General features: G+C 45.0%; 1 protein-coding gene across 2 annotated transcripts in view; it reads left to right on the top strand.

Annotated features, from left to right (window-relative positions):
* The window catches only part of IL12RB1 (interleukin 12 receptor subunit beta 1), a 403260-nt gene that overhangs the window by 350534 nt on the left and 31230 nt on the right, over positions 1-21496 (top strand). For both annotated transcript variants that reach the window (XM_040417823.1, XM_040417824.1), the window contains 4 exons: positions 1840-1995; positions 6491-6634; positions 7319-7400; positions 12993-13080. In XM_040417823.1, coding sequence (XP_040273757.1) covers positions 1840-1995; positions 6491-6634; positions 7319-7400; positions 12993-13080 — 470 coding nt within the window. The remainder of the gene's footprint in view (positions 1-1839; positions 1996-6490; positions 6635-7318; positions 7401-12992; positions 13081-21496) is intronic.

A 21496-nucleotide genomic window follows, 5' to 3' on the forward strand; every position in this document is an offset into this window, starting at 1 on the left:
AGCTGGAAGCCCTAATAGCATAACTGGATTCCAGGAAATATTCAGGACTCAGACCATGCTGAACGAGCGTGTCTATTAAAGTCATCCTGAGCCGGCATGTGACCGGCAGATCGCAGCAGCTAAGATGCTGCTCCCCCCAACCCAGCCGCCCGCAGCCCTGAGAGCGGACATGCTGGGGAAGAGCGGCATCACAACCCCGCACCCAGGGCTGGAGACCAGGACGGGCATGAGGCACAGCTGGAACGGAGCCGGCTGAGCCCCGATTACCTGGTAGACTGCGTGTAGCGATGCGGACGTCGGCGGCACGTAACCCAGAATACCGGAAGTAAGGAGGAAGGGAGCACGATACGCTGCTGATGCGTGAGGCTCGGGCGCCTGGCTGAACGGAGGGAAGGGGACTAAATAGCCAGACGCCCCTCCCACAAATGCAGGCTGGTAACAGCCTTATAATTAGGCTTCAGAGTGAGGAGGCGTGTCTCTCAGTAATACAATATGGAGTTGCTGGCTACAGCAAGTGTGTATGGGAAGTGAGGGAAAGCAGTTTTGGCCTCAGAGAACTTTCAGACGTCCTCACATTGTAAATGTTTAAACAGTTTAAAGTGAAAAACTCAAGGAAAACAGTAGTATGTGAAGAAACTAAAGATTGGTTATTGCATAATGCTGCTGTAGCAATAACATATACTAAAATATTTTTTTTTTAAATGAAAACATGATGGTCACACTTTAAAGGTGTGCTCTCACTTCAGCAAGTAGCATTTATCATGTAGAGAAAGTTAATACCAGGCACTTTCTAATGTATTGTGACTATCCATATTCCCTCCATTGCTGGCTGGATTCATTTTCCCATCACATTATTCACTGTTCTTTTCCATGGTTACAATTACAAACCACCCTGCTATCCATCAGTGGTGGTCATGCTTGCATAATATAGGAAAAAGCACTAGTCTATGTGCAGAGCGCATGGCCCAGCCACTAGAGAGGTTGACACTTTCTCCTATAGTGTGCAAGCACGACCACCACTGATGGATTGCAGGGTGATCTGTAACCATAGAAACGAGCAGTGTATCATGTGATGGAAAAATGAATTCAGCCAGAAAAGGAAGCAATATGGGTAATAACAATGCATTAGTAAGGGTACTTTCACACTTGCGGCAGAGGATTCCGGCAGGCAGTTCCATTGCCGGAACTGCCTGCCGGATCCGTCAAAACGCATGCAAACTGATGGCATTTGTCAGACGGCTCAGGATCCTGATCCGTATGACAAATGCATTGAAATGCCGGATCCGTCTCTCCGGTGTCATCTGGAAAAAAGGATTCAGAATTTATTTATTTTCACATTTATTTTGCAGTCTGAGCATGCGCAGACCACAATGCCGGATCCGTTTTGCCGGAACACTCGGGGCAGGATCCGGCATTAATGCTTTTCAATGGGAAAAAATTCCGGATCCGGCATTCCGGCAAGTATTCCAGAATTTTGGATGGAGATAAAACCGCAGCATGCTGCGGTATTATCTCCGTCCTGAAAAGTCAAAAAGACTGAACTGAAGACATCCTGATGCATCCTGAACAGATTGCTCTCCATTCAGAATGCATTAGGATAAAACTGATCAGTTCTTTTCCGGTATAGATCCCCTAGCCTAGGACGGAACTCAATGCCGGAAAAGAATAACGCTAGTATGAAAGTACCCTAAGTGCCTTGTATTAACTTTCTCTACATGATAAATGCCACTTGCTGAAGTAAAACAACCCCTTTAAGCTTGTTGATACCTATGACTCTGCAAGTGTATGTTGTTATAAATAGTATGGATAGTACATGACATCTTCATCACTCTATTTCAGCTTTATTTAGCATAGGACCAAGAAATCTCACAGTGATGAATGTTACTGTCAGCTCAGTTCTCCTGAAATGGGATCCATTTGATCTTCATGAATGTCAAGGAATTTTAAAAAACTGGGTTATCAACAGAAAAGATCATGCAACCAATGTCTCAAATGGTAATATAACATATTTTATGTTTGAAGGATATATCCACCTTCAAAAACTTTTCACAATATATACATATATAGAGATATAATTGGGTTCATTTATCAAACTGGTGTAAAGTAGAACTGGGTTAGTTGCCCATAGCAACCAAACAGATTCCACCTTTCATTTTTGACAGCTCCTTTGGAAAATGAAAGGTGGAATATGATTGGTTGCTATTGGTTTACTTTACACCAGTTTGATAAATCTCCCCCATAATGTATATAAAAAGTTGTGTTACATTGGAAATACACTGCATTACTTGTTTTATATTGATGCTGAGTTGCAGATCAGAGTTGACTTTACACCTCTGTTGAAAACTTGACAAGCTTTGTTGATCTCCTATAATGGAGTGGTAAAGCTGTATTTACCTATATGAGATCAATGTGCAGTAACTTGTTATAATCATGTTCTGTGCAGCAAGGAAATGTTGGAAGATCTGAGCACTTTAACCAGCAGAATTGTAAATGCAGCTCTGGAGTACAAAAAGGGATCAGTGCAACATAAGTAATGCAATGTATATAGAAAGTTGCTAAAACTGGGGGTGGGAGAATAGGGTGTTGTTTATCTGTTTATGTACATTTTGTACAGAAATTTAATTTTTAACTGATTTGGTTCCAAAATGTGATAAAAAGATTACAAAAAAATAAAAAAAGTTGCTACAAAAATTGTTATGCAGATTAAATGAGCTTCCAGCTCCTTGTATTTTTTTTTTCAAGTGAGTAATACTCCTTCTACTGACTCCTCACTGCTTCTGTGCTTCCTCCTAGGTTCCCCCACCTCTGTATACTAGCCTCCATCCATGATATTTCAATTTAGATATATGACTGCTGCAGCATATGCTGGATGTAGCATTGACATCCCTGATGTTCTCTGTAGACAGTGATTGGCAGCAGTCCTTCTCAAAATGTCATTGCTGATGGCCAGGATACAGGGACTGGAGCATAACCCAGGAAGTGTTGGCACAGAAGTGGATTAGAGATTGGTAAGTGAGTATTACTAAATCTGTTATTTCAGATGATTCTAAGCTTTTGGTAAAAAAAAATAAAAAATTCAAGGGGCTTAATAACCCATTTAATTCTATGTCCACTGTAAAATGATGGCCATTTTTTTTTATAAGGATCGTAATAGGACATTGAGTTTTGATGTTCTGGTCATGTTATTTCACTAGAAGTGGAGCTTCTGCTGAGTATGTGATGATGTTCTGACACAAGTAGAGAGCTTCCTTTTCATCCCTGTGTTTCGGTGAGGGGAAGAAGGCACAGGCTGTCTGGTTAAGTTTGTTAGCTAAGCCAGCCCTCTTCTCTCTCTCTATGTCAGCCGTGACTGGCTTAGCTAATAAATTGCACCAGACAGCCTGTGCCTTCTTCACGTCACCGAAACACAGGGATGAGAAGGAAGCTCTCTACCTCTACCTGTAATAGCTCCTTTATCACATTGCCAGCACATAGGGAGGGGAAGGAGGGTCTTTGCCTGTGTTGGAACATCATCACTTACACAGCAAAAGCTCCATTTATGGGACCATGCAACAGGAAGTGAAATTAAAGGGGTTGTGTCACTTCAGCAAATGGCATTTATCATGTAGAGAAAGTTAATACAAGGCACTTACTAATGTATTGTTATTATACTTATTGCTTTCTTTGCCGGCTGGATTCATTTTTCCATCACATTATACACTGCTCGTTTCCATGGTTATGACGATCCTGCAATCCAGCAGCGGTGGCCAAGTTTGCACACTATAGGAAAAAATACAGGCCACACTGGTGGCCGGGACTGTGGAAGCTCACATAGGCTGGTGCTTTTTTCTATAGTGTGCAAGCACGGCCACTGCTGATGGATGGAAGGGTGATCATAACCATGGAAATCAGCAGTGTATAGTGTGATCAGAGCCTACAAGATACAAAGTGGCATGGTGCTTTTCTAATGCTGCTGCCATTTCATTCATGCAATCTCCAGAAGGAAACATATCCTAGTGATGTGCCATCAATGCCTGTGATTGCCTGAAGGCATTTAATTCAGTTCCTAGTGTTTCATCTTTATTTTTCCTACTAGCTAAAGGACTGGGCTTCGCACGGGTATATTTCATCTATTTCATTTAATGTTTGTGTGTGTTGTTAAAAGATTTACAGTATCCACTATAACAGTGACATCTACAGTACCCCGCCCCCTTAACAGTGACCTCCACAGCCCCATCCCTTAACACTGACCGCACCCCCACAGTGCCCCATCTCCTTAAAATGGGACCTCCCCAGCATCCCACCCCCTTGACAGTGACCTGCACAGGGACCCACCCCCTTAACAGTGACCTCTACAAAACCCACCCCTTAACACTGACCATAGGTTACAGTCCACTTAACTGACCTCCACCACTCCCTTAACAGAGACCTCCACAGCGACTGCCCCTTTAACAGTGACTGCCACAGTACCCCGCTCCCTTAACAGTGACCTCACAGTACCCCGCTGCCTTAACAGTGACCTCACAGTACCCGGCTGCCCCTTTAATGGTGACCTCCACTGTCCCCTCCTCCCTTAACAGTGAGCTCCACAGTGCCCGCCCCTTTAACAGTGACCTCCACAGAGGCCTGCCCCCTTAACAGTAACATCCACAGCGCCCTCCCCTTTAACAGTGACCTCCTCAGTGGCTGCCCCTTTATTAGTAACCTCCACAGTACCCCTTCTCGTTAACATTGATTTTCACAATAACCCGCCCCTTAACAGTGACCTCCACAGAGCTCCATTCCCTTAAAATGTGACTTCCACAACACCCCGCCCCTTTAACACTGACCTCTTCAGCACCTCCCTTAACACTGACCTCCATAGCGGACCGTCCCCTCAACTGTGACCTCCACCGTTTTCTGCCCCCTTAACAGAGACCTCCACAGTGCCCTCCCCTTTAACAGTGACCTCCACAGCATCCCACCCCTTTAACATTGACCTCTACAGTACCCCATCTCCTTAACAGTGACCTTCACAGTACCCCATCTCCTTAACAGTGACCTTCACAGTACCCCATCTCCTTAACAGTGATTTCCACAACACCCCTTAACAGTGGCCTCTACAGCAATCTGCCCCTTAACACTGACCTCCATACCGGACTTCAACAGCAGCCTGTCCCTAGGGTGGCCAGAGGTCCGGTTTTAGGCTGGACAGTCCGGCTTTCAGACTCCCTGTCCTCCGTCCGGTGCAGGGCCTGGACAGACACAGGGATGTCCTTTTGAACAGCTCACTCTAAGACAGCAGCCCTGTGCTGTCTGAGCATGAGCTGCAGGGAGAAAGTCACCCTTCCTCCCACCCCTGCAGCTGACAGAAGTTGATTTTTACCTTCATTTTTTCAATCCCCACGTTGGAGGGGCGTGGCCTAACCAGGTCAGGGGCATGACTTAGCGGGACCCGGGGGCGTTTTTTCTTTAAGTTCCTCTTTTGAGGGTGGCCTGAATGGCCACCCTACCTGCCCCCTCAACTGTGACCTCCACAGCACTCCCTTGACAGTGTCATCCACAGTACCCTGCCCCCTTAAAGCTGACCTACAGCAGTGAAGAAAAATAGCTGGGTTGTTATGGAAACCTGGTGTAAAACTATGTGTATGTGGAGACTAAGTGCCTGCGAGCTTCTATTCGCTGATAAGGGACATGTGACCGTGTGTATGGCAGTTGGGATATGAAGAGAAAGACCTGCAGACTTCTATTGATTAATGCATTTTTTGGGAATCTCTCAGGAACGGTACATGGTAGAGAGCTGAGACCTGGTCTAAAACCTTCCCGGACACATGATGTACCTGTGTGCCAAATTTCGTGATTGTAAATGAGACGGTGCAGATTCCTTTAGCGGACATACACACATACACACACACATACACTCAGCTTTATATATTAGATGTATAGCAGAACAGGAGGGACTGGGAACTTAAAGTGGCCCTGTAAAAATTTACTGATAGAAGGTGGGGCAACACAAGAAGGCAGGAACAACTGAAGTACAAGGGGCCAAAACTACAGTACTAGTGCAGCACAAAATACGGTCCCAGCAGAACCAAATACTACAGTGTAGCACAAAATAGTACTGCCCCAGTCACAGTATTCAACTGTATCTCCGTCCTGAGGATGGTAATACAGTTGAATTCAGGAGGACACTTCCCCTAGCATTAATTAATGCTGTGAGCTTCAGGCTGATTTGAACCTGGCCATGAGGGGTGCTTTGGTGGCCTCCTGGGCATTGGCCCACCAGAAAAATTCCCTGTAAGGTCTATGGCCAGTTCACCCCTGTAGCACAACATGTCAGTGATGTCCCCAAAAATGACCAATAAAAGAAATTCTAAGCATTTAAGCAGTATGTAGTAAAATTTTAGGAGATATTTGCATTATGCAGGTGGCATTAAGTAACACATGCTGCAAATATAAGATGGATGATGTTCACCTTTTTTTTTAATTGTTTTTCTGTTTTGCCTTGAAATGTTCTACATAAATATTTCAGAGACTTATGAAAACTCATCAGTGACTCAATACCTTGTGGAAGGATTACCTCATGGGTTCAATTACACCTTTGAGGTTAAGGGAATTACTGTCTTTGGAGAGCAAACTGGGAGCAGTTTTAAGTCTGTATCCAGCCCTTGGATAGGTAACAAACAATACAATTTTCTGATTTCTAATATAAGATAGAAATATATTTCTTTTATTATTAGAAAAGAAAAAAAACATGGGCCACATATCCAACAATTTCCTTCCATTTTTATATGCACTATACATAATTGTTACAATTATATAAGTTTGTAAACATATATGGTGACCATGTAATTTAAAGGAGTTATTCAAGTATATAAATGAATGGCCTATTCATAGGATAGGGCTAGGCCTTGAATATAAAACTGGTGGGGGTGTAACTCCCCACTACCCACAATGATCAGCTGTTTGAAGGAGCTGTGAGACTCATGTGAGCACTGCAGCCTCTCCATTGCTTACATCAGATTTTACACACTGTACTTGTGCTTGCAGCAACTCTATTTGGTACTGCAGCTTTGTACCAATTAAGTGAGTCATAGGCCCTACAAAAAGTACAAAAAACCTATCACTAGCAATGTTAATTATAGTAGTGCACAATGTACAGATTACGCAACAGAGAGAAAATAATTTATTAGTATCCCATTAATGACCAGCACATGAATATGCTGGTTGGTTCCGGGACATCTTCCCATCTATAACCAAATATATAATGGGTATAAAAGTATTTTTTTTAAAGAAATGTTATGTATAAAAATGTTGGCATTGACAATCACATATGAACTATACATTTATTTTCTTATAGTTGAGAATACTAATAAGAAGCTTCTTGAAAAAACTGTGGGAATTCTTGCTGCCTTACTGCTGGTTGCTTTCGTGTTTTCATGGTAAGATATTTCTGTACAAAAATAAAAAATGAATACCACATCTCCTAATGTATTTCTTTATTAAAGAGAATCTATGACAATGATCATGCGGGAATGGATTCCATATAACTTGCAATTTACTAGTTAAATGTCAAAGTTTTTTTTTATTCATTAGGTGGTCCTGCTCAGTGGTCTACCTGTGTGACCGTGCATGCAGTACGGTAATATTTTTTGGTCAGTGAGTAGGACCACTGGAGTGAACAGGGACACTACTCTTCCTTATTGATAATATTCATGATTACTGTGAGGCTCTTTTTAAGGCTAGGGCTACACAACGAAATTTTTTCGGCGACAATTTGTCGCACCAATGTTGCGCGACAATTTTTATGATGATAGTCTATGGTGTCGCACTGCGACATGCTGCGACTGCGACACAACAGTCGCAAAAAACCCATCCAAAATGAATTTTTCTGCGACTGTCTCGTCGCAGCATGTCGCAGTGCGACAACAGATTATTATTATAAAAATTATCACGTGACATTTGTGCGACATCAATGTCGCGCAACACATGTTGCAGTGTAGTTGTGCCCTATGTGTCGCGTGACTTATTATTGGGCGACACATGTCGTCGTGTAGCCCTAGCCTAAATCAGATTGAACTTCTGTTCCTTAGCCACATTTCTTCACAAAGCTACAATATTATTTGGTGGCTTCTTGGATCCATGACCATTTTAGCTAGCACTGTACAAGACTGATCAAGACTTATCATCCCTGCATCTACAGTATAAAAAAAAAGTCAAATGTTAATGCCCTATACTAATTGCTAGTTAGCAGGGGCAGACTGACAACTCATGGGGCCCCCGGGCAATAGGAGATTATGGGGCCCCTGTTTCCCCGCCCACCCTCAAGCCACACCCACATATCGCACCGCCCACATCACCTATATCAATATGTAAATCCCAGAGAACCCTTTTACCTTACGTTATCTGTAGTATTACATAGGACTGCAAAAATACCCAGGAGCCAAATAAAATTTTTAGTTGTCAAATTAAAAATACATAAATTAGGCTACTTTCACAGTACCGTTTTGCTGGATCCGGCAGGGTTCAGCAAAAACACTTCCGTTACTGATAATACAACCATCTACATCCATTATGAACAGATTCGGTTGTATTATCTGTAACATAGCCAAGATGGATCCGTCATGAACTCCATTGAAAGTCAATAGGGGACGGAACCGTTTTCTATTGTGTCAGATCCGTCTTGCTCCACATCCCAGGACGGAAAGCAAAATACAACATGCTGCGGTTTGCTCTCCGGTCTGGGAACGCAACTAAACGGAACGGAATGCATTTTGGAGGATTACGTTCTGTTTAGTTCAGTTTTGTCCCTATTGACAATGAATGGGGAAAAAACTTTAATGCTAGTGTGATAGTACCGTTATAATAAAAAAAGACTTAGAGGAGAAGATGAGACGCAGGTCACAGTGGTGAGCCAGCACTACATATAGGAGAATACAGCACCACATACCTCTTACATCCAGTGACATCTCCTGTCATGTAGATCTTCTCTTTTCTCTTCTCCTCCGTTTGACCCAGACCGCCATGACAAATTATTTCAGCCGTATCTCGTCTCTGCAGAGTTTGTTACACAGACATGTTAGATTTCTCATAATTGGGGCTATTTATCAAACTGGTGTATAGTACAATTGGCTTAGTTGCCCATAGCAACCAATCAGATTCCACCTTTCATTCTCAAAAGAAACTGTCTAAAATTAAAAGGGGAATCTGGTTGCAACTAAGCCAGTTCTACTTTACACCAGTTTGATAAATGACCCCCAAATGTCCCTATGGTGTCTACAGTAATTATAATGTCCCTTAGAGTGCCCCCAGTAATAATAACATCCTATATCGTGCTCCAGGTAATAATACCTGTATAGTATCCCTGAAAAATAATGTCCCCTAATATGTCCTTCTAATAGAAATGCCCCTATAGTTCCTACCAAATAGCGACATCCCCCACACTGCCATCACAGTTGTAATTGTCACCACACTGCCCCCACAGTAGTAATTGTCCCACACACTGCCTCCACAATAGTAATTGTCCCCACACTGCCCCCACAGTAGTAATTGTCCCCACACTGCCACCACAGTAGTAATTGTCCTCCACACTGCCCCCACAGTAGTAATTGTCCCCCACACTGCCCCCACAGTAGTAATTGTCCCCCACACTTCCCCCACAGTAGTAACTGTCCCCCACACTGCTCCCACAGTAGTAATTGTCCCCCACACAGCCCCCACAGTAGTAATTTTCCCCCACACTGTCCCCACAGTAGTAATTGTCCCCCACACTGTCCCCACAGTAGTAATTGTCCCCCACAGTAGTAATTGTCCTCCACACTGTCCCCACAGTAGTAATTGTGCCCACACTGCCCCCACAGTAGAAATTGTTCCCCACACTGCCCCCACAGTAGTAATTTTCCCCCACACTGCCCCCACAGTACCAATTGTCACCCACACTGCCCCCACAGTAGTAATTGTTCCCCACACTGCCCCCACAGTAGTAATTGTTCCCCACACTGCTCCCACAGTAGTAAATGTCCCCCACACTGCCCCCACAGTAGTAATTGTCCCCACACTGCCCCCACAGTAGTACATTTCCCTCACACTGCCCCCACAGTACCAATTGTCCCCCATACTTCCCCCAAAGTAGTCATTGTCCCCCACACTGCCCCCACAGTAACAATTGTCCCCCCACACTGCCCCCACAGTAGTAATTGTCCCCCACACTGCCCCCAAAGTACCAATTGTCCCCCACACTGCCCCCACAGTATTAATTTCCCCACACTGCCCCCACAGTACCAATTGTCCCCCACACTGCCCCCACAGTACCAATTGTCCCCCACACTGCCCCCACAGTACTAATTGTACCCCACACTTCCCCCACAGTACCAATTATCCCCCACAGTATAATTTTCCCCCATACTGCCCCCACAGTATTGATTTCCCCCCCAGACTGCCCCCACAGTAGTAATTTTTCCCCCACACTGCCCCCACAGTATTAATTTTCTCCCACACTGCCCCCACAGTGTTAATTTCCCCCACACTGCCCCCATGTAGTAGTTTGCTCCCAATGTAGTAATTTGCCCCCCATTGTCCCTTCAATAATATGTATCCTCGCCTCATGTGCCTCCCAGTAATGTCCCCTAAAGTTGGCTAGGCACACAAAAAAATAAAATAAAAGCCAAAACTTACCTGTGTGTCCTAGACTCCTGGCACTCCCCCATAGATAGGCAGGCGCGCGGCGCACGTCACTGTGCTGCGTCCCAGCACAGGCGCGTGATGACGTTATTGTGCCCGCCTGCGCCGGGAATACTACTGCATAGGATTAGCGGTGATCGGCGGGGCAGGGAACAATGCGCTCCCATGCCTCGCCATAGTTTGTGGGCGTTTGGGTCGGCAATGGGCTCCCCAGTGATGTCGGGCCCGGGGGGCCAACCCAAATGCCCCACATCTCATGGGGCCCCCTACTGGCCGTGGGCTCTCGGTCTATGCCCGAGTGCTCGAATGGTCAGTCCGCCCCTGCTAGTTAGCAGGTATTCCTGACTTTTATATGAAAGGACTTATTTTATCTATCTTAGTCATCTGCTTATTTTTCTTAAATCTTCATTTTCTCTTATCTTGGATGACATTTGGGGGCTTTGGAACCAATTACTCAACTTACAATGGTTTCAACATACAATGGTCATCCTGGAACCAATTAATATTGTATATTGAGGGACTACTGTAAATGGGACTGAGCTGCAATTCCAAGCAGAGCCATATATAATGTATAGAGCTGTTCTCACTATACTATGAAGAGGCAGCAGCCCTCATCTGAGCACTGCAGGACCTTCAAATAACTGGTTGGTGGGGGTGCCGAGTATGAGATCTTCAGTGATCAGATATTGATAACCAGCCCCGAGGATATCTCATCAATATTTAACTCCTGGGAAAACCACTGTAATATAACTCAGATTATTATTGTGTTAAAGGGGTTGCCCTAAATTACATTTTATAACACATTATAATAGATCAGTAGGGATCTGAAAACTGGGGTGGTCACAGTGTCAGACCTAAAAAAGGCTTCATGTACACGACTTTATCAATTATACTATCCGCAAACCACTGATCCGCAAAATATGGATACCGGCTGTGCGCATTGCTATCAATCAGTTGAAATGCCTATTCTGGTCCGCAAAATGGTAAAGAATAGGAAATGTTCTATAACTTGCGGAACAGCCACATGGAAGTGGACACGCACACGGATGACATCTGTGCGTTGTCCATATTTTTTTTATTTCCCATAGAAATAAATGGGTCCACATATGATCTGCAAACAATGCGGATCAGACCAGGACCAAAACTATGGTCGAATGCATGAGACCTTATGGAAATAGAGTATATCCAGACAATATCCACTAATGATCATTGTCATCTAGAACCAGGAAGTCAGACCGGTGTATCAAAATTGGGACAACATGAAATGTGTTCTGCATTCACACATTCATTTTACATCAGGTTTCCATTGCTCTTTAACATCATAATAATGTTGTAAGATTCACTAACAGGCACATCATATTGTAAAACTAGAAATAATGGCATCACAGTGAACAGAGCCTAAGGGCTCTTTCACACCTGCGTTCTTTTCTTCCGGCATAAAGTTCCGTCGTCGGGGCTCTATGCCGGAAGAATCCTGATCAGTTTTATCCTAATGCATTCTGATTGGAGTGAAATCCGTTCAGGATGCATCAGGATGTCTTCAGTTCCGGAACGGAACGTTTTTTGGCCGGAGAAAATACTGCAGCATGCTGCGCTTTTTCCTCCGGCCAAAAATCCTGAAAACTTGCCGCAAGGCCGGATACGGAATTAATGCCCATTGAAAGGCATTGATCCGGATCCGGCATTAAGCTAAACGTTGTTTCGGCGCATTGCCGGACCCGACATTTAGCTTTTCTGAATGGTTACCATGGCTGCCGGGACGCTAAAGTCCTGGCAGCCATGGTAAAGGTAAAGTGTAGCGGGGAGCGGGGGAGCAGTATACTTACCGTCCGTGCGGCTCCCCAGGCGCTCCAGAGTGACGTCAGGGCGCCCCAAGCGCATGGATCACGTGATCACATGGATCACGTCATCCATGCGCATGGGGCGCTCTGACGTCATTCTGGAGCTCCCCGGGAGCCGCACGGACTGTAAGTATACCGCTCCCCTGCTCCCCGCTCCTACTATGGCAACCAGGACTTTAATAGCGTCCTGGCTGCCATAGTAACACTGAACGCAATTTGAAGACGGCTCCGTCTTCAAATGCTTTCAGTACAATTGCGTTTTTCCGGATCCGGCGTGTAATTCCGGCAAGTGGAGTACACGCCGGATCCGGACAACGCAAGTGTGAAAGAGACCTTAGCTGGTAGGCCCAATGATAGTAACTTTCTAGTCTCCAAAGTACTCCTTAGTATTTTAGACTGGTATTTTTTTTTTTTATCTATGGTATATTATCAAATGCACTAAAACACATACTGTATATTATAGATTAAGCAGTTCTTGATAAGCAATGTCATTATACTCTTATTATATTTCAGGTTCAAAATACAACAATGCATATGCCAGGACCTTCCAAATCCCAGCAACAGTACTGCTACAACATTCACTCCTAGTGATAATAAATATGTATGTATTCCATTCAATCCATTTATTGAAATATAATTTTAAAAGCTACTGTAAGTTGTTTATCACTTATTATATAGCTTTCATAATATGTAGCACTTCAGTCCTGTAGCAAATACAAGTCCACACCGGGAGCTCTGCTTAACCCAGCACTGACAGTCTTTCAAACTTGCAGATTGTATGTAAGTGAGCAATAGAAGTCATACAAGTTGCTGGTACAAAACCTTTTGTTTCTTTTATTTCTTACTTCATTCCAATATAAAATGGTACATCACAAGTTGCTGCAACTTGTGAGTATGACTTCTACTGCTCACTCACATCCAATATTGGCACATTGAGGTAAAAAGAACACACAAGTATGCATGTTTGAAATATTATATAGCTCTACCAAGTGTGGTGTACATGGGAAAATAGCCAAAGGCCTAGCCCCAATGCGCAGTCAGGTTTAAGTGCAGGTGGGGCGCCAGCATGGCTGAACAGTGATTTTCAACCAGCCAAGTTTTACTGCTAGACATACTCAGACCCGTCCCCAATAAGGATGAGCGAATCGACTTCAGATAAAACATCCGAGTTCGGAAAATAGTTTTTTTACAGTAGAAATCAATTTATGAAGTTATTACTTTAGCTCATCGGCTCATCGGAGCTAATACATTCTAATACTGTACGGAATGCATGCGGTGGAGGGGGGGCAAGGTGTTATGAAGCAGATGCTGAGGGGACAGGGAGGGATGTAATGTACTGCATTACTGCATTATACAATAGGCACTTAACATAGTATATGTGTGTGTGTGTGGGGGGGGGGAGGTGGGAGGGATATGTAATGACTAGGGATGAGCGAACCCGAACTGTATAGGGGTTTGGGGTGTTCGTGACACGGACCCGAACCCGAACATTTACATAAAAGTCTGGGTTCGGTGTTCGGCGCTTTCTTGGCGCTTTTTGAAAGGCTGCAAAGCAGCCAATCAACAAGCGTCATACTACTTGCCCCAAGAGGCCATCACAGCCATGCCTACTATTGGCATGGCTGTGATTGGCCAGTGCAGCATGTGACCCAGCCTCTATTTAAGCTGGAGTCAAGTAGCGCCACACGTCACTCTGCTCTGATCAGTGTAGGGATAGGATGCAGCTGCTGCTGTTAGGGCCAGATTAGGCAGGGATTTACTCATCAAAAACACTTACTGAAGTGATCGATCTACAGCTGTGTATCATTCAACTTCTGCTAGTTAATTGCTCACTGTTTTTAGGCTGCTCAGAGCGTTTTTCTGTCACTTTTTTCTGGGGTGATCGGCGGCCGTCTTGTGGTGCACCAGCACAAGCTGCCACCAAGTCCATTTAACCATCAATAGTGTGTTGTTTTTTTTGCTATATTCTGTGCTTGCTATTTTATTGAGGGGTGAAATACAATTGCCAAATAGCAGTACCCTAAATCTGGTGTTTCAGCTGTGGCTAGCCAATTGTAATACTGTCTGCTGTCTGGCAAAGGATATATTTTTTTCTGGGTTGAAACACAATTCCCAAATTAGCAATTCCCTAAATCAGTGGATTCTGCTGTATCAGGCCAAGTTTAAATCTATCCATAAAAGGGTATATTACATTGAAGGTGCTGATAGGGTCATTCTCAATAACTTCACACGCTACCGTGCATCTCCAAGTGTAATTCTGTCCGTAAAGGGATACCTGTCATCCATCCAGGGCCTAAATACTAGGCCTACAATTTATATTCAGCTAAATCCGAGGTTACTGCTGTGGCTGGTCAAGTTAATTAGTGTCCGTCAAAGCACAGTTTTTGTTCTGGGTTGAAATACAATTCCCAAATTAGCAATTCCCTAAATCAGTGGTTTCTGCTGTAGCAGGCCAAGTTTAAATCTATCCATAAAAGGGTATATTACATTGAAGGTGCTGATAGGGTCATCCTCAATAACTTCACACGCTACTGTGCATTTCCAAGTCTAATTCTGTCCGTAAAAGGATACCTGTCATCCAGGGCCTAAATACTAGGCTTACAAGATAGCCAGATAGTGTTGGGTGCCTGTAAAAAAAAAGGCCTGAATTTGAATTCAATACATTGGGCCAAATATTTTTTTTCTTATTGTGGTGAACGGTAACAATGAGGAAAACATCTAGTAAGGGACGCGGATGCGGACATGGTCGTGGTGGTGTTAGTGGACCCTCTGGTGCTGGGAGAGGACGTGGCCGTTCTGCCACAGCCACACGTCCTAGTGAACCAACTACCTCAGGTCCCAGTAGCCAGCAGAATTTACAGCGATATTTGGTGGGCCCAATGCCGTTCTAAGGATGGTAAGGCCTGAGCAGGTACAGGCATTAGTCAATTGGGTGGCCGACAGTGGATCCAGCACGTTCACATTATCTCCCACCCAGTCTTCTGCAAAAAGCGCACAGGTTGTGCCTGAAAACCAAGCCCATCAGTCTGTCAAATCACCCCCACGCATATCAGGGAAACTGTCTGAGCCTCAAGTTATGCAGCAGTCTCTTATGCTGTTTGAAGACTCTGCTGGCAGGGTTTCCCAAGGGCATCCACCTAGCCCTTCCCCAGCGGTGGAGGACATAGAATGCACTGACGCACAACCACTTATGTTTACTGATGATGAGGACATGGGAATACCACCTCAGCACGTCTCTGATGATGACGAAACACAGGTGCCAACTGCTGCGTCTTTCTGCAGTGTGCAGACTGAACAGGAGGTCAGGGAGGAAGACTGGGTGGAAGACGATGCAGGGGACGATGAGGTCCTAGACCCCACATGGAATAAAGGTCGTGCCACTGACTTTCAGAGTTCAGAGGAAGAGGCAGTGGTGAGACCGAGCCAACAGTGTAGCAAAAGAGGGAGCAGAGGGCAAAAGCAGAACACCCGCCACCAAGAGAGTTCACCTGCTACTGGCCACCGCCACCTGGGACCGAGCACCCCAAAGGCAGCTTCAAGGAGTTCCTTGGCGTGGCAGTTCTTCAAACAATGTGCTGACGACAAGACCCGAGCGGTTTGCACGCTGTGCCATCAGAGCCTGAAGCGAGGCATTAACGTTCTGAACCTTAGCACAACCTGCATGACCAGGCATTTGCATGCAGAGCATGAACTGCAGTGGAGTAAAAACCTTAAAAACAAACTCAGGCTCCCCCTGCTACCTCTTCTGCTGCTGCCGCCTCGGCCTCTTCCTCCGCCTCGGGAGGAACGTTGGCACCTGCCGCCCAGCAAACAGAGGATGTACCACCAACACCACCACCTCGGTCACCAAGCATCTCCACCATGTCACACGGCAGCATTCAGCTCTCCATCTCACAAACATTTGAGAGAAAGCGTAAATTCCCACCTAGCCACCCTCGATCCCTGGCCCTGAATGCCAGCATATCTAAACTACTGGCCTATGAAATGCTGTCATTCAGGCTGGTGGACACAGACAGCTTCAAACAGCTCATGTCGCTTGCTGTCCCACAGTATGTTGTTCCTAGCCGCCACTACTTCTCCAAGAGAGCCGTGTCTTCCCTGCACAACCAAGTATCCGATAAAATCAAGTGTGCACTGCGCCACGCCATCTGTGGCAAGGTCCACCTAACCAGGGACGCTATATCTCCCTAACTGCACACTGGGTAAATGTAGTGGTGGCTGGGCCCCAGGCGGAGAGCTCTTTGGCGCACGTCCTTCCGCCGCCAAGGATCGCAGGGCAACATTCTTTGCCTCCTGTAGCCTCCTCCTCCTACTCGGCTTCCTCCTCCTCTTCTTCCACCTGCTCATCCAGTCAGCCACACACCTTCACCACCAACTTCAGCACAGCCCGGGGTAAACGTCAGCAGGCCATTCTGAAACTCATATGTTTGGGGGACAGGCCCCACACCGCGCAGGAGTTGTGGCGGGGTATTGAATAACAGACGAGTGGTTGCTGCCGGTGAGCCTCAAGCCCGGCCTGGTGGTGTGCGATAATGGGCGAAATCTCATCGCAGCTCTGGGACTAGCTGGTTTGATGCACATCCCTTGCCTGGCGCATGTGCTGAATTTGGTGGTGCAGAAGTTCATTCACAACTACCCCAACATGTCAGAGCTGCTGCATAAAGTGCGGGCCGTCTGTGCGCGCTTCCGGCGTTCACATCCTGCCGCTGCTCGCCTGTCTGCGCTACAGCGTAACTTCGGCCTTCCTGCTCACCGCCTCATATGCGATGTGCCCACCAGGTGGAACTCCACCTTGCACATGCTGGACAGAGCGAGAAGCAGCAGGCCATAGTGGAGTTTCAGCTGCAGCACGCACGGGTCAGTCGCACTGCGGAACAGCACCACTTCACCACCAATGACTGGGCCTCCATGCGAGACCTGTGTGCCCTGTTGCGCTGTTTCGAGTACTCCACCAACATGGCCAGTGGCGATGACGCCGTTATCAACGTTACAATACCACTTCTATGTCTCCTTGAGAAAACACTTAGGGCGATGATGGAAGAGGAGGTGGCCCAGGAGGAGGAGGAGGAAGGGGGGTAATTTTTAGCACTTTCAGGACAGTCTCTTAGAAGTGACTCAGAGGGAGGTTTTTTGCAACAGTAGAGGCCAGGTACAAATGTGGCCAGACAGGGCCCACTACTGGAGGACGAGGAGGACGAGGATGAGGAAGAGGTGGAGGAGGAGGAGGATGAAGCATGTTCACAACGGGGTGGCACCCAACGCAGCTCGGGCCCATCACTGGTGCGTGGCTGGGGGGAAACGCAGGACGATGACGATACGCCTCCCACAGAGGACAGCTTGTCCTTACCTCTGGGCAGCCTGGCACACATGAGCGACTACATGCTACAGTGCCTGCGCAACGACAGCAGAGTTGCCCACATTTTAACGTGTGCGGACTACTGGGTTGCCACCCTGCTGGATCCCCGTTACAAAGACAATGTGCCCACCTTACTTCCTGCACTGGAGCGTGATAGGAAGATGCGCGAGTACAAGCGCACGCTGGTAGACGCGCTACTGAGAGCATTCCCAAATGTCACAGGGGAACAAGTGGAAGCCCAAGGCGAAGGCAGAGGAGGAGCAAGAGGTCGCCAATGCAGCTGTGTCATGGCCAGCTCCTCTGAGAGCAGGGTTAGCATGGCAGAGATGTGGAAAAGTTTTGTCACCAAGCCACAGCTAACTGCACCACCACCTGATACGGAACGTGTTAGCAGGAGGCAACATTTCACTAACATGGTGGAACAGTATGTGTGCACACCCCTCCACGTACTGACTGATGGTTCGGCCCCATTCAACTTCTGGGTCTCCAAATTGTCCACGTGGCCAGAGCTAGCCTTTTATGCCTTGGAGGTGCTGGCCTGCCCGGCGACCAGCGTTTTGTCTGAACGTGTATTCAGCACGACAGGGGGCATCATTACAGACAAACTCAGCCGCCTGTCTACAGCCAATGTGGACAAGCTGACGTTCATAAAAATGAACCACGCATGGATCCCACAGGACCTGTCCATCCCTTGTGCAGATTAGACATTTATAACTACCTCCCCTTAACCATATATTCTTGTACTCCAGGGCACTTCCTCATTCAATCCTATTTTTATTTTCATTTTACCATTATAATGCGGGGCAACCCAAAGTTGAATGAACCTCTCCTCTGTCTGGGTGCCGGGGCCTAAAAATATCTGACAATGGCCTGTTCCAGTGGTGGGTGACATGAAGCCTGATTCTCTGCTATGACATGAAGCCTGATTCTCTGCTATGGGACCTCTCTCCAATTGATATTGTTTTTTTTCTTATTTTTTTATTCATTTCCCTATTCACATTTGTTTGCATGGGATTTACCTACATTTTTCTGCCTTTTGCAGCCCTCTAGCCCTTTCCTGGGCTATTTTACAGCCTTTTTAGTGCCATAAAGTTCGGGTCCCCATTGACTTCAATGGGGTTCGGGTTCGGGGCGAAGTTCGGGTCGAGTTCGGACCCCGAACCCGAAAATTTTCGGGAAGTTCGGCCGAACTTCTCGAACCCGAACATCCAGGTGTTCGCTCAACTCTAGTAATGACCTGCTAGGTTATGGACCTGATACTCTAAGTCGAGGGAGGAGAGTAGTATGTACTTTTGATATATCTGTGTGAGTATTTGCACATATTTTTATGTTTTATGTGTGCATTCTTACTTAGCTATGTTAAAGTTTGTACACAAGTGTATATATTTGTATGTGTAGAAAGGAAAAGGCAGCTCTCACCTGCTCCTCTTTGCAGTGAGCACGGAATCAGCTCCTGGACACGGCTGACTTGTAAACTCCAAAACAAAAACGTAAGATCCAGAAAAAACTTCCAATACAGGACTAGTGATGAGCGGGAGGTGCCATATTCGATTTCGCAATATTTTGCGAATATTTGATTGAATATTAGTCTTATATTCGTCAAAATCGAATATTCGTCATTCTATTTATCGCGAATAATATGCGATTTAATTATTCGCGTATTGCGATTTTAACTTTATAAGGCAACTTTCCTATTGGTTGGCTATGGCTATGGCTAATATGTGCATTTTACGAATATTCGCTATATTGCTATAACTTCGTTTTTTAGAATATTCGTAATATTCTAAAAAACTAAGTTATAGCAATATAGCGAATATTCGTAAAATACACATATAGACTGCAATTTAGCTAATATAGTGCTATAGTATTTTTTTTTATAGTGTACATTTTTTCAAAATCTGAAGTTCAGAAGAGACAAAGAAAATTAGACTATAAAAAAAAGATTATAGCACTATATTAGCTAAATTACATTCTATTTGTGTATATTACGAATATTCTAAAAAACAAAGGTATAGCAAATATTCGTAAAATATACAAATAGACTGTAATTTAGCTAATATAGTGCTATAATCATTTTTTTAAAAGTCAAATTTTTTTGTCTCTTCTGAAATTCAGATTTGAAAAAAATGTACACTATAAAAAAAAATACTAAAGCACTATATTAGCTAAATTGCAGTCTATATATGTATTTTACGAATATTCGCTATATTGCTATATATTCTTGTTTTAGAATATGACGAATATTCTAAAAAACAAAGTTATAGCAATATAGCGAATATTCGTAAAATACGCAAGTAGACTGTAATTTAGCTAATATAGTGCTATAATCTTTTTTTTATAGTCTAATTTTTTTTGTCTTTTCTGAACTTCAGATTTTGAAAAAATGTACACTATAAAAAAAAAATACTATAGCACTATATTAGCTAAATTGCAGTCTATATGTGTATTTTATGAATATTCCCTATATTGCTATTAGTGATGTCGTGAACATAAAATTTTCCGTTCGCGAACGGCGAACGCGAATTTCCGCAAGTGTTCGCGAACCGGGCGAACCGCCATAGACTTCAATAGGCAGGAGAATTTTAAAACCCACAGGGACTCTTTCTGGCCACAATAGTGATGGAAATGTTGTTTCAAGGGGACTAACACCTGGACTGTGGCATGCCGGAGGGGGATCCATGGCAAAACTCCCATGGAAAATTACGTAGTTGACGCAGAGTCGGGTTTTAATCCATAAAGGGCATAAATCACCTAACAATCCAATTTTTTTTGAACAACGTGGTTTAAAACATCCAGTGTGTGTATACGATCAGGTATGATGTTGTATCGATCAGGTAGTGTAAGGGTTACGCCCGCTTCACAGACATTGACAGACCAAACTCCCCTTTTAATGCACCGCAAACTCCCCATTTGCACAAGGTTGGATACCAAGCTAGCCATGTCCCGTTGATGTCATTGAAGGTTTCTTCCTCCACCCAGCCACGTACAACACCAAGGGTCCCCGAAAGGTGAATTGAATTGATTTTTCGAACGGGGAGATGGTTAAAAAAACGCTGGCTCCCTCCCCTGTGTTTGAATCCACGGTCACTGCGTCTGTGCCGTGCAATTTACTGTCACACCCAATATGAATGGTATTTTCTGTAGTTCTCTCTTCTCATCAGTTTAATCCCTGTTACGTCCCCAATCTGGGGTCCATTTATTAAATAGATTTTTCGAACGGGGAGATGGTTAAAAAAACGCTGGCTTCCTCCCCTTTGTTTGAATCCATGCCACGGTCACTGCGTCTGCACCGTGCAATTTACTGTCCCACCCGATATGAGTGGTATTTTCTGTAGTTCTCTCTTCTCATCAGTTTAATCCCTGTTACGTCCCCAATCTGGGGTCCATTTATTAAATAGATTTTTCGAACGGGGAGATGGTTAAAAAAACGCTGGTTCCCTCCCCTTTGTTTGAATCCACGCCACGGTCACTGCGTCCGCGCCGTGCAATTTACTCTCTCACACGATATGAGTGCTATTTTCTGTAGTTCTCTCTTCTCATCAGTTTAATCCCTGTTACGTCCCCAATCTGGGGTCCATTTATTAAATAGATTTTTCGAATGGGGAGATGGTTAAAAAAATGCTGGCTCCCTCCCCTTTGTTTGAATCCACGCCACGGTCAC

Source organism: Bufo bufo, chromosome 2 (genome assembly GCF_905171765.1).
Source record: "Bufo bufo chromosome 2, aBufBuf1.1, whole genome shotgun sequence".
NCBI classification, from domain to species: domain Eukaryota; kingdom Metazoa; phylum Chordata; class Amphibia; order Anura; family Bufonidae; genus Bufo; species Bufo bufo.